General features: G+C 40.7%; 1 protein-coding gene across 1 annotated transcript in view; it reads right to left on the reverse strand.

Annotated features, from left to right (window-relative positions):
- gabra6b (gamma-aminobutyric acid type A receptor subunit alpha6b) overlaps positions 1-14,246 on the reverse strand; it is a gene marked incomplete at both ends in the record, with an annotated part of 46,085 nt that overhangs the window by 12,209 nt on the left and 19,630 nt on the right. The window contains one exon of the mRNA XM_080435694.1: positions 4,051-4,325. Within this exon, the coding sequence (XP_080291820.1) occupies positions 4,051-4,325 (275 nt within the window). The remainder of the gene's footprint in view (positions 1-4,050; positions 4,326-14,246) is intronic.

Consider the following 14,246-nt stretch of genomic DNA (forward strand, 5'->3'; position numbering starts at 1 on the left):
TACATACACACACATATATATATATATATATATATATCTCGATATATATATCGATTTTCCTCCTTTTTAAATCTTTTAAAATATTTATTGGCGACCCATACAAATGTATATTGCTTGGAATAAACACATTACGCACACACTACAACAATGCACATTCACACCAGGACATACATAAACACACTCATGAGTAGTAGTACATACACACACACACACGCACACGCACACGCATACACACGCACACACACGCACACACGTCTCTTTGCATGTTGCGAGATGGGGCCAGCCTCTCAGTCTGCCTCCGTCCCAGCATTGTGGGGGGGGCAGCCCGTCCTCTGGTGAGCCCTGCAATGATCTGGCTGGATATTCCTTTAATCTATGGCCCCTTACATAATCTGCAGCCAGGCGCTTCCCAGAGCCACTGGCTGTCTCCTCCTGTCACTAACCCTGCTTATCACACCGTTACGGGCCACAGCAGGAGAGAGAGAGAGGCCATGGCATGCATGCATGGATGGCCAAAATGTACTTAAAGTACCAAAAGTAAAAGTACTATAATATTTGAAAATAGCCGATCTACAAGCTCACAACGCGTCGCATCGCGACGCGTTGTGAGCTTGTAGATCGGCTATTTTTGTAAAGTAATGCATATTTTATAATATCATAATTTATGTCTTTATATCAAGTAACTAGTAACTAAAGTTTTCAAATAATTGTAGTGGAGTAAAAGTACAAGTATTGGAAATTGGAAAGTAAAGCACCTCAAAATTGTTGTACTTAAGTACAGTACTTAAGTAAATGTACACACACACACACACACACACACACACACACACACACACACACACACACACACACACACACACACACACACAGATGGATGGATGGATGGATGGATGGATGGATTGATTGATGGATGGAGCAGTGTGTGCACGTGTGTACGTGTAAATTCAGTGACAGTGTGCGCATGTGTGTTGCTGCCCTCGCGGATTATGTCTGAGAATGGATTGGAGTATGTATAGCAGGCACATGCAGTAGCAAGTGTGTGTGTGTGTGTGTGTGTGTGCGTTCGTGCGTGTGCGTGTGCGTGTGTCTGTGCGTGCACGCGTGTGCTCACTCACGTGCGCGTGTGTGTGTGTGTGTATGGAGGGTGTGTGTGCGTGTGTATGGAGGTACAGTAGAGGTTGAATCAGAATCAGAACGTGTTTTATTCTCTGCACGTACTGTAAGTTAGTGGTGGGAAGAAATTTTAATTTCAGTGAACGAACGATTTTGTTCATATTCACGGCAATGATCCGTTCACATGATTCGTTCACGTTCACCAACGCTATTGTCTAGTGAAAAACACTATGGCGGGAGCGTGTAGCGCATACAGGCCGCCTTCCCGTCCTGTGTGATGATATTAAACACACACACACACACACGTGTGTGATGTTGGTATGATATTAACTTACTCACCGACACTGTATGAGGCATACATGAAAGCACAGGAGCATGGCATTGTGACTGATATAATATGCCAGCAATACAGACTGATGGACAGTGAGACAGGATGAACAATGGAGCAAAGAGATTGAGATTGAGAGACAGAAAGACAGAGGTTGAAACAAAGACAGATCCCAACATGGAAACAGAGCCGTGAGAACATTCACACAATGAGAGACATGGAAACAGAGACATTCACACAACAAGATGTTGTATTCACTCCAGACACGATAAAAAAATAATCACATCACTTGAATCGCGGGAGCCGTGGTTCTATTATTCAACTGACAGCCGGGCGGGGAGGGTGATATTTGTCACTGCAGGTACAGTACTCCTACAGGCATGGGGGGCGGCACCTGTCAGCGGGGAGTGTTGGACGGGAGGAGTAGCACTAAGGCTCTACGTCCTCCCGTCGGGGGCTCCTCACTGGCAGGTGAGTCAGTAGGATACAACAGCAGTGACAACACAGACATTTGGCAGGGTTAATAGATTGTGCTTTGCTTGGCTTTGTCCTTTCCTATTTTTTAAAGATATTTGTTCGGGTATTTGTATACTTTACACATTCCATGCCAGACGTTAATCTCATAATGTACTCACCAGTGCCAACGTGTTATTGTTGTTTTTTAGTTTTTTTCACGTCGCCATAGATCTTGTTAAAATCCTTAAGATTGAGCTGTGCACTGTCTGTTTACATCCGCGAGATCTCACTGAATCTACCAGTGAAAACCACATGTCAAACGGAGCTCCATGGTTGTAGTTAGAGCGGATTACGTTAAACAGTGATATGCGAGGAGAAAAAACTACAGGAAGAGAATTGAGTTTCAGTTTCGTCATTAGAACGAGGGCCGACGTGATCGGCAAAACCGGATCCCAAATAATTCTGTTTCCGGTCTTCAAACCGGAACCGGAAATGGATCAAAAAATTCCGAAAGTTCAACTGGGGGGGGATCTACGCGGGCGCGATTGGCACGCTGCGGCTTTAAATAGGTTTGCGTAGATCTACGCGATTGGCATTCAATGTGTTAATAGGAGAGTGCAGAGAGACAAGACACTGAGGACAGAGAGAGGGGAGTTGCCTACTCTATCCTATCCATCTTATGCCATAACCTATCACCTCTAAAGCCTACCCTATCCTATCCATTCTAAAGCCTACCCTAACATATCCATTCTAAAGCCTACCCTAACATATCCATTCTAAAGCCTACCCTATCCTATCCATTCTAAAGCCTACCCTAACATATCCATTCTAAAGCCTACCCTAACATATCCATTCTAAAGCCTACCCTAACATATCCATTCTAAAGCCTACCATAACATATCCACTCTAAAGCCTACCCTATCTATCCATTCTAAAGCCTACCCTATCCTATCCATTCTAAAGCCTACCCTAACATATCCAGTCTAAAGCCTACCCTAACATATCCACTCTAAAGCCTACCCTAACATATCCATTCTAAAGCCTACCCTATCCTATCCATTCTAAAGCCTACCCTAACCTATCCACTCTAAAGCCTACCCTAACATATCCATTCTAAAGCCTACCCTATCCTATCCATTCTAAAGCCTACCCTATCCTATCCATTCTAAAGCCTACCCTAACATATCCATTCTAATGCCTACCCTAACATATCCACTCTAAAGCCTACCCTAACATATCCATTCTAAAGCCTACCCTAACATATCCATTCTAAAGCCTACCCTAACATATCCATTCTAAAGCCTACCCTAACATATCCACTCTAAAGCCTACCCTATCTATCCATTCTAAAGCCTACCCTATCCTATCCATTCTAAAGCCTACCCTAACATATCCAGTCTAAAGCCTACCCTAACATATCCACTCTAAAGCCTACCCTAACATATCCATTCTAAAGCCTACCCTAACATATCCAGTCTAAAGCCTACCCTAACATATCCACTCTAAAGCCTACCCTAACATATCCACTCTAAAGCCTACCCTATCCTATCCATTCTAAAGCCTACCCTATCCTATCCATTCTAAAGCCTACCCTAACCTATCCACTCTAAAGCCTACCCTAACATATCCATTCTAAAGCCTACCCTATCCTATCCATTCTAAAGCCTACCCTATCCTATCCATTCTAAAGCCTACCCTATCCTATCCATTCTAAAGCCTACCCTAACATATCCATTCTAATGCCTACCCTATCCTATCCATTCTAAAGCCTACCCTAACATATCCATTCTAATGCCTACCCTATCCTATCCATTCTAAAGCCTACCCTATCCTATCCATTCTAATGCCTACCCTAACATATCCATTCTAATGCCTACCCTAACATATCCATTCTAATGTCTACCCTAACATATCCACTCTAAAGCCTACCCTAACATATCCATTCTAATGCCTACCCTAACATATCCATTCTAATGCCAACTTCCTGCTTCCTACTTTCCCACTTAAATGCTATAAGGAGCTAAATGCTATGATTGTAGCACACAGTTTCACAAAATGTTCATGGTACTTATTCTTACGTTGCACATTCTACGCGTCACTCTGGATAAGAGCGTCCGTTATGCATACTGTGTATAGTGTAGTGGTACACTCACCGAGGAGACCTCCGAGTCATTCCCCGACGCGGCGCCGGTTGACCCCGCGGCCGCGGCCGCCTCCTGCGCGGCCTTCTGGGCCGCCGCCTTCCTGAGCTCCCGGTTGGCCTGCAGCGTGGAGAAGTAGTTGACGGCGGCGAACTCGATCAGCGCGGAGAAGACGAAGGCGAAGCAGACGGCGATGAACCAGTCCATGGCCGTGGCGTAGGAGACCTTGGGCAGCGAGTGGCGGGCGCTGATGCTGAGCGTGGTCATGGTCAGCACGGTGGTGATGCCTGTGAGAAAACGGGTGACACCAAGCTTTAGACAAGGTCGTAGCTTCCAACCCTAACCTGAGCAGCAAACTGCAGTGATTCTCAACCTTTTTTAACCCATTAAGACCTGAGGCCGATTCTACAAATGTCTTCTACATCCTAACAGTTTTCTGAAGAAAAAATAACGTATCAGTGGTTCTCAAACTTTGTCATGTCAAAGAACCTCAAAATTATATCTAGGATATTTGGCCACCGATCCCCTTCTCAAAATATTTTGTGCCAGAGACCCCCAGAAGCAAAGATTTGATTTAAAAATTTGATTTAAAAAAAATTATTCAAAGATTTTCACACATTTTCACTATTTTTGAATAGCCAAAGTATAAAATAAAATCTAAAATTAATTTAATGGGTTTAGTTCAAGGATCCCACTTTGATATGCATTAGGCCACATACTCCAATTTGATTCGATTTGTGTCTCCAGGATGTCAATCTACACTGTAAAATCTAACTATAAAATAGACCCTTCCATTTGTGCACTCTCAGAGTTACAGACCTGTGAGGGTCCATTTGGTAGCTAACTATGAATCTTTTAGACCAGGGTTCTTCAACATTTCTTTCAGGCCAAGGAACCCTTAGGCGAGACTGAGACGAAGCAAGGACCCCCCCCCCCCCCCCCCCACTACATTGTTAGCATTGTGGTCATATTAAACATTTTCTTTTCTTTTGAGGAATTAAGCCTTCCATGCAACTTGATAAGAGGCTTATCTCCCCATATTTAGCTGGACCCCCTGTTGAAGACCCCTGATTTTAGACAGACCACCTGCAAAACCCCTCAATGACCCCTGGGGGTCTCCGAACCCCATATTGAGAGCTAGTACTAGAACTAGCAGTAGAACTTGTCCCAGATGTCAGATCCCGCCCACAATCCTTTGCTCCTCAGCCCCCAATTTTTGTATATCCGTGTACATGATGTTGTGAGGTCTTTTCTACCACTGTAGGCTACTTTATTCCACCAATGAGGTTATATTGTGTCATGTTTGATTCCTTTGAGTGGACAGGATTGGCTGTCACAATAGGCGAACATTCAGTGAAAATACTACCAGCTATTTTCAGTGAAGAGATATGGTGTAAAGGGGAAAAAAGGAGGGGACCAAGTATAGACCCCTAGGGGAACCCAGTGAATGAAGTATATAGAGTTTAAGTGTTAAATGAGATTAGTATGCCTTGTAGGGAAGTTGTTGGATGATGATGATGATGATGATGCTGTATGTGTGTAGAGTGTGTGTGTGTGTGTGTGTGTGTGTGTGTGTGTGTGTGTGTGTGTGTGTGTGTGTGTGTGTGTGTGTGTGTGTGTGTGTGTGTGTGTGTGTGTGTGTGTGAGCGCAAGTGTCCTATGTTAAAACATGAATAATCTCTCCCTCGTGCGCGCACACACACACACACACACACACACACACACACACACACACACACACACACACACACAGAGAGAGAGTTGCATGCGAGGGAAATGCTTCGGGGTGAATGGTTAACGTACTATTCAGGCATTACATTCTCTCTGAAATGGTCCTGTCTTGAACCCAATATATCAAAGACGATCATGCCTTCTCTGCAGATGACACCATGTCAGCTATTTTATCATTTAAATGGAAATTTCAACCTCAGAATCTGTACAGAACTGAGCATGTCAGTTCCCTTAACCCATTAAGACCTGAGAAGATTCTAGAAATATCTTCTAAATCCTAAAAAAAAATTGAAAAAAAAACCCAATATTTTTTTCCTCGATTTTTCAAAAATAGCAGATATACAAGCTCATAGCGCGGCACTCGGTGCCGCGCTATGAGCTTGTATATCTGCTATTTTTGAATAGCCTAAAGAAATCTAAAGTGACACAGATGCGTTCCAGGTATCAATGGGTTAAAGCAATACCGTTGAGTTTTTGGCTAACAAGGCCTTTGATCTACTTTCCCCCTGTCTAGCAAAATCAGTATTTTCTATGTTGCATCTTTCTTTGACGGTATATGTGGTTTTAAGAGAATCCTGATGCAGGTTGTATGCTAAACCATATAATGTGTTATGTCTTCTTTTCATCCCACAACCATTATAAGATATAAACATTTGTGTGCCAATTCATGTGGTGTCCAAGACACATGCCTATAGGGCCAACTTTATACCCTTGTTGGCCAACCATTTTCACTCTGGTGTCCCTATTTTGGTCATGTCATTATAGGCGTATAAACGTTTAAAAATAATAAAACAACATAAAAAATAATCTCCAAAAATATCACAAATTATAGAAGTTTCAAAAAAATTTTTTTTAAATAGTTTCTAAAACATTTATATATAGTTATATCTACAAGCTCAGATCTACGAGCTTGTAGATCGGCTATCTTTGCTATTCAAAGTAGGCTATGGGGCAAAAGGATTTTGCCCTATTTGAGTTAAAGGATATTTTTGTTTTGTAATCCTTGCCATAGTGTTTGTTCAGTAAGGGTGCAGTCACACCGAACTTTGATTCTGCCTATGCAAGCGGACTCTGCCAATGCTTTTCATTGGGTACGGAGTGGTTTGTTGCCATTCGAGGATTACCGCAAAGAAACACTCTGTTCCCATTGAAAAGCATTGGCAGAATCCACCTGCATAGGCAGAATTAAAGTTTGGTGTGACCGCACCCTAACAGGGTTCTCTCCAGCTCTTTAGCAAACAGAAAATGTATTTTCAGATTGAGATACCAACTTTATCCAACCAGAAGAAAGAACCGCACAAAGATAATTTATCATCTTCAATTTTATAGTGTTCCAGTGCCAATTTTGCCCGCTCATTTTGTCTCATCACTTCCAATTTCACTTGTTTATCCTGTGTTCTGTATGGGTTCTCTCTGCTGACTGGATGAAATGGGTGTCTAGACCTGAAAACATGTTTTCTGAATACGAAGAGCAGGAGAGATGGGGACACCCCGTTACTGGACAAACGCTCTGTAGCAATGATTGCTATGGGGATATAGAGCTATTTAAGACTTATTTTAGATTTTGTCTTATACTCCCGCTCAGCCTCCTTAGTTTCGATTAAAATAATAAATGGGACACTTCACTTTTTTTTGCCGAAAGAATAAGAAGCCACTTTGAAAAAGAACATTTCATTCCAAACAAGAATCTCTTCATTTTCTGCAGGGTGCATATCAAAATACAAAACAGGAACACTGATTTGTAGTTCCCCTCTAAAGAGCAGAGCATATTGAGATCTCATCCATAATTCAAACGTTAATTGAAACATCTTGCTTTGCCAAAGGGGGGGAGTTCAATTTATCATGTCTTCAATTTGACATGCTTGTTAATAGTCTGGATCTGCGGTATAACTCAAGATATACAGCATCTACTCAAACCGTGGAACTCTATATGGCAGTGTAAAATGGCACTATTAAAATGTTAATGAAAGCACCATAAATTGGTTATCCGAACCCAGGAAATGAAGGACGCTCGGTATATCCAGATGGACAAAAAGTAAGCAAGTACATGTATGGCAAGTATACAGTAGCAATACGCAAAGTAGTACTTTACAATGTTAGAACAATTAAAATGAATGGAATGTAAAGGAAATTAACCATTTTCAAACTGGTCCCTATTTTGGGCCTATTTTAAAAACTACAAGCTGACAACACGTCATGTCACGACACAGCTATTTTCACACATTTTCAAAATAAGGCATTCAGTAAGCGCTAAAACAGAAAACCAACAATTTAGATTAATTCTAAATATTTTTCTTTTTTCTTACTTCACCTATTTCACTGCTTTGTGAGAGACGATTCAAAAGTGTGGGGACATAGTGAAGGCAAAGAGAGTGCAAAAAGAGTGTCCAGTGATGATGATGATGATGACGATAAGAGAGTAGATAGGGGCTCTGTGTCTTGGGTTTGATGGGTGAGATCAAACCTGTGACCTTTCAGATATCAGGTCATCTTTCTGAACACCATGTTGACACCGCTGGCCTATAGCTGTCCCATACTGACAGTGGTGAAGTGAAGTCAAATACTGTTCCTGCACACATTGTTGTCTCAGCCAGGCCGAAAGGCATGGCGAAAGAGTATGTTTCACCCCCTGTCTGTCCGTCCGTCCGTCCGTCCATCCGTGTGTCCGTCCATGTGTGTGACCTGTCCGTGTGTTAGCATTTTTCACACGGGCCTGTTATAGCGCCACCAGGAGGCCGATTTGTGCGAAACCCATTTTTTGACATTACTCCCACAGATTTGATCCAAACGTCATGCAAATTGGTACACAGTATCTCTATAGTCATGTGATCAACCCGGATCTGTCCGATTTCCCATATTCCATCCTGATTGGCTAAAGTTGGCTTCCAAAGTTTGCAGGATTGGTCAGTGTTGAACAAAATGCCTACAATCATGAACGCAGCTTGCAATTTCCGTGAAATTTCACACACACATTCCTAGGCCGAGGAAGAAATGCCAGCAATTTCACATTGGCCTGTTATAGCGCCACCAGCAGGTCTAATTTAGCAAAACACACTTTTGGAACAAAATGCCTCAAATCATGAATGCACAGTGCATTCGTGAGTGCTTTGTACTTGTGACACATTGTGAGTCTATTTTCAAAACATCTTGAAAAATGTACACATTTTCATTTTTTTTTTTTTACAATTCTTGCATGGGGGTCCCTGGCACAAAATAATTTCAGGTGGGGGTCCGCAGACATAATACATAAAAAGGTTTGAGAACCATTGATCCAAATGATAGTTTTTCAAGTGACTATATATGCAGTAGACTATTAATTCTACCGTATGACACTTTAAAGTAAACAACGTGGCTGCTCATGCAATCACGGATGGACGGATGTTAAAGCGCTAATGCGTAAATCCTATGACCCACAAATCTGTTAATACCGAAAAAACACTCCACACTTAGGAAAACACACACCAACCCAACTAAACCTATCCATGTGTGATAGCCAGTGGCTAGGAGCGTGGGGGTTGCCATGTTGGCGGCTTACGGCTTAGCTTCTGTCCCCGTGCCACGTAGCAGATAAGAGAGTGTCAGGCCATGTAGCATTTTGACTCCTCTTTTTGTCCATTGTCCAGGAGCACACTAATCTGACCATAAGGATTCTAAGCCGTGCCATTTCACATCGACTCCGAGAAAACAACACAAAGGATCTAAAACAGGGGTGGGCAACTTTGATGATGGAGAGGGCCACTATATGTCCACACTCACTCCAGAGGGCTACATTGCATATACTGTCGGGCCATTCTATGTCACACAAAAGTAGCAAAAACAGCCACGTTTTGAGCTTGTAGATCTGCTATTTTTGCTATTTTTGAATTGGAATCCTGAAAAGTCAAATTTTTATTTCATTTCAAATGCATTTAGTTATACTTATGTTAACTTTATGAACTTAAATACAAATACATTGGACATAAAAAAGAAAAGATAATTTTAATACTAGTCATTAAGCTACTGATATAGAAGTAATTAAAGCGGGTCATGTTTGCAATTGTAACAGATGAAATCAATAGATTTACACATTAACCCATTGAGACCTGAAGCCGATTCTACATGTCTCCTAAATCTCAACAGTATTCTCAAAAACGTATGTTTCTATATCAGTGGTTCTCAATCTTTTTCATGTCAAGGACCCCCAAAATGATATGTATTTGGCCGCAGACCCTCATCAAAATATTATGTTCCAGGGACCCCCCAAGAAGCAAAGATTTTAGTTAAAAATGTTGACTTAAAAATATATATATATTCAAAGATTTGCACACATTTTCATGATTTTTCAAAAATAGCAGATCTACAAGCTCGTAGCGCGGCACTCGGTGCCGCGCTATGAGCTTGTATATCTGCTATTTTTGAATAGCCCAAAGTGTAAAATAATGCTTTTTTAGCTCAAATCTAAAAATGACACAGTTCCAGGTCTTAATGGGTTAAGTGAGGATGGGGGCTGCATGTGGCCCCCGGGCCGCCAGTTGCCCGTGTATGATCTAAAAGCTAGCAGTCCTTAGAGACGCGTTGCTGCTCCTCACACACAAAGTGGTTTGAACTGATCAAAACTATAAGCGTTTAAAAGCCCCATTAGTTTGAAACAAATGACATTGTCATCCCTAGTGGGACTAAAAAACGGGAGACTATGTGATTATGAGATATCTAGGGGTCATCATGCTGGGCAAGACCTAGCCGGTTGAGCGTCTAAACGGAAGTACCGGAATTAGGCGAAAGTACCGCCGAAGAAAATGACGTTGACGCTTTACAAATCTGTTTACATTCTCCTTCAATGAAACGAGTACAAGTGTTGTGATTGGTCGAAAAAATATCGTTTCCGGGGGAAATGCGTACGCCGGAATCCCAGCCCTATTGACACTCTCTGGATTAGGTCGTGACCAGGCTTTTCTCTTCGCAGATGAGTAAGGGCTGGGAACGAGGCTAAGGGGTCATAGGGTCATGGGGTTTACAGAGGATTCATCCTCTGTAAAGCATGATTCCAATTCAATGTTGTTGTCGGGCAGACAGACTCACGCTCAAGAAACTCACATTTTGTACATCGTTTTGGACATCGTTTTGGACATCGTTTTGGACATCAAAAGCCATCCAGTGGCCATTTTATGTCAACCATACCTGTCTATCAATGCAGTTCATATAGTACCAGTTTGGCAAACTAGAACCAATCAAGTCAACTAGAACCAATCAAGTCAATGTCCTTGCATGAATCAATAAAATGTATTCCGATTTTTTTATACTGTGAAATCAGATTCTGATTGATACTACTTAGATATGAAGGGTTTGCCACATTATGAGCGCTAGAGAGGTTGAGGCAAGCCCTGGAAGTTACTTGTTAGTCAATTTCTTATAGTATTTTCCTAAATTGACAAAGCACAACAATACCTAAGACATCCTGACACCAGATACCCCCCCGAAAATATTAAGAGTCATTTATAAATGTTCTCAGGCACAGTTTGGACGGATAGACTCCTTATAAGACAGATGTTTTTTTTTTTCAGTTGTCAGGACTCCAAGTGCAGTGTGCAGTAAAGTAGTTCACCAACAACTGCTGTCTGTCCAGTGGTACTTTGTATTTGATCTGTCTAATGACGGACTACTTTAGAGCTGGGACATAAAGTGGACCCACTTAACAACTTGGCAGCAAAGAAACATTGCAGTACATGCCGTTCTAGATACAGTTTAACGTCGCAGATTATCACGATCACTTTCATCAAAATACAGCCACAGTATAATTAAATATGGCTAAATGTGTCAGTGGTGGAAAAAGTACTCAAGTGTTTTACTTAAGTAAAAGTATCAATACTGCAATTTAGAAGTGCTCTGTTACAAGTAAAAGTCCGGAATTAAAAATGTACTTGAGTAAAAGTACAAAAGTATTGGTAACAAAATGTACTTAAAGTAACAAAAGTAAAAGTACAAACATTTTTTGAAAATAGCAGATCTACAAGCTCACAACGCATCGCGATGCAACACGTTGTGAGCTTGTAGATCTTCAAATAGCCTATGTGTAAAATAGGGCTAAAGTGGTTAATGTATTTTTTATAGTGTAATCATTTATATCTGCAAAGTAACTACTGTAGTAACTAAAGGTTTCAAATAATTGCAGTGGAGTAAAAGTACAATATTTGCCTCTAAGATGTAGTGGAGTAGAAAAGTAAAAGTATAGACAATTGGAAATACTCCAGTAAAGTAAGAGTACCACACAATTGTACTTAGGTACAGTACTTGAGTAAATGTACTTAGTTACTTTACACCACTGGGGAGTATGCCTGGGCTTTTCTGCACAGAAGATGGATGAATGGATGGATGGATGGATGGGATAGATGAGTGGGCAGATATATGATGTCAGCTAACACTGTTCTTCTCCTAGTTAGTGGTTGATGAGTGACTGTGCAGTGGGCATAACTGGGGTGATGAGGACAGTGGGATGATGATGACAGTGATGTTGACTGACGGCTGAGATAGATCTATTGACGACAACGCATGAACTGACGACGAGAAAGCCATAAACGGGAGACAACAATCACGTCACGAACAATCAAACAAGAAACTCCTTTTTCTCAATTCAGTTCCATGTCACTCAAGCCCCAATGAATTTGAAATACATTTTCCTATTACCTTGCATGATAATTAAATGTATACCCGTGCCGCAGACATAAACAAATTTATGCCTAATAACAGAGAGGTGAACGGTTGAAATGAAGCGCCTCAAACTTTTATTTTACACATCAGATATAGCCATCTGTAACTGTTTTTTTGTGTGCATATTAATCATAAATACTCAAGCAGTGTTAACTTAAATAATCAAAAACTATGACAAAAAAATGTAAAACTAAGCTATGGTGACAAAAACTATGACAATTTCATCAACAAAAACTAGATGAAAATGTCAGGGAGGGACTAATGTAGAAGAGATCCAGTAGAACTAAGACACGTCATTCTGAATTTCATTAAAAGATAAGCACACAAGTTACTGTAAAGTTATTTTATCAGGTACAATGGTGTTTTTACAACTCGAAATACAATGCAAGCTAAAGAAACCACCTGACCTTTAGCAATTAGATAAGTTCATAAAAAGATTGATTGAAGTTTCACTGTCCTCAAATTGAAACAAATGTTTAATAAAAAGAAGAATGCACGTTTGAGAATGATTTAAACAATGCATTACACTTTAACTAAACCTGTTACATTTTCACTAAATATCACAAGATTTGTGTCCAATAAATCTACAGATGATTTAGTTGACTAAAATCTTGTGATATTTAGTCAAAACTAAAACATTTCAGATGAATAAAATATCCCTCAAACTAAATGGAATTTTATTCAAAAGACTTTTCTGGTTTCTGATGAGCCACATGTGCCATGAGCACAAAAAGCAAATCTCTACCATAACAGGCTTCAAGGAATGGATGTGTTTTTGTTAGGGATGCACCGATATATCGCCGACATATCGGCATCGGCCAATATTTGGAAACCATGTTTACACTTATAGTTTCTAGTCAAAGAGGTAAATAAATAAATAGCTCTCGCCGCCACAATCGTCATTCGTCACCACCAGATCAAAACAGCTCCAGTTATGAAAAAAAAACATCAGAATGTGAATAGTAATTTTTCCCATGGGGTGGGATAGGGATGACTGTAAAAAAACAAACAAACATGTTCTTCCTGGTTTCCATCTTCATTCAAGTAGACGAGGTCAGCTAATGACTCCAACCATGAACATCCTACTTAAGGGCCATTATCAGCACACATATTCCAATTCACTTCCATCAAGCTAGAGCAAGCAGGGAAAAGAGGCCCATTGAAAGTCAAATCTACGCTGTTGTAGCAGTGCACAGTTCATTATCAGGAAGGGAATGGTGGAGATGTTAATGCACCTGATAATGGCAGGCAGGCAGCTTCGGCTGCCAGAGCTATAACGACGCAGCATTTAAAAGGGATATTTCACTTTCAACAAAACTTTGGGTCATTTTATCGTCTACTCAGGCTTTTGTGAGCCCCCCCAGGCAGTCTTTAAGTTGATTCATTCAGTATTTAGATATTTGATATTCATTTTCATCAGACACGCCCCCTTCCTATACAAACCCATTATAACTTCAAACTACATTTTGAACATGTTAGATTCATCAAAAACACCCGTCCTTGGTTCTGGTGACTCATAATGCCCTCCTAATACGTGAGGGGGCCGTGTTTTTTCGATATATTTTTTCATTTATTATCATTTTTGTTTTTTATTGTATTTTTGTTTTTTCATTTTCCCCAAAAAATATAAAAAATAAATGAAAAAATGTATTGAAAAAACACGGTCTCCTCACGTATTAGAAGGACAACATCAGTCACCAGAAACAAGGACGGGTGTTTCCGATGAATCTAACATGTTTAAAATGTAGTTTGAAGTTACAATGGGTTTGTATAGGAAGGGGTGTGTCTGATAA

This window comes from Gymnoscopelus braueri (genome assembly GCF_963280865.1).
Source record: "Gymnoscopelus braueri genome assembly, chromosome: 8".
Classification (NCBI taxonomy): Eukaryota; Metazoa; Chordata; class Actinopteri; order Myctophiformes; family Myctophidae; genus Gymnoscopelus; species Gymnoscopelus braueri.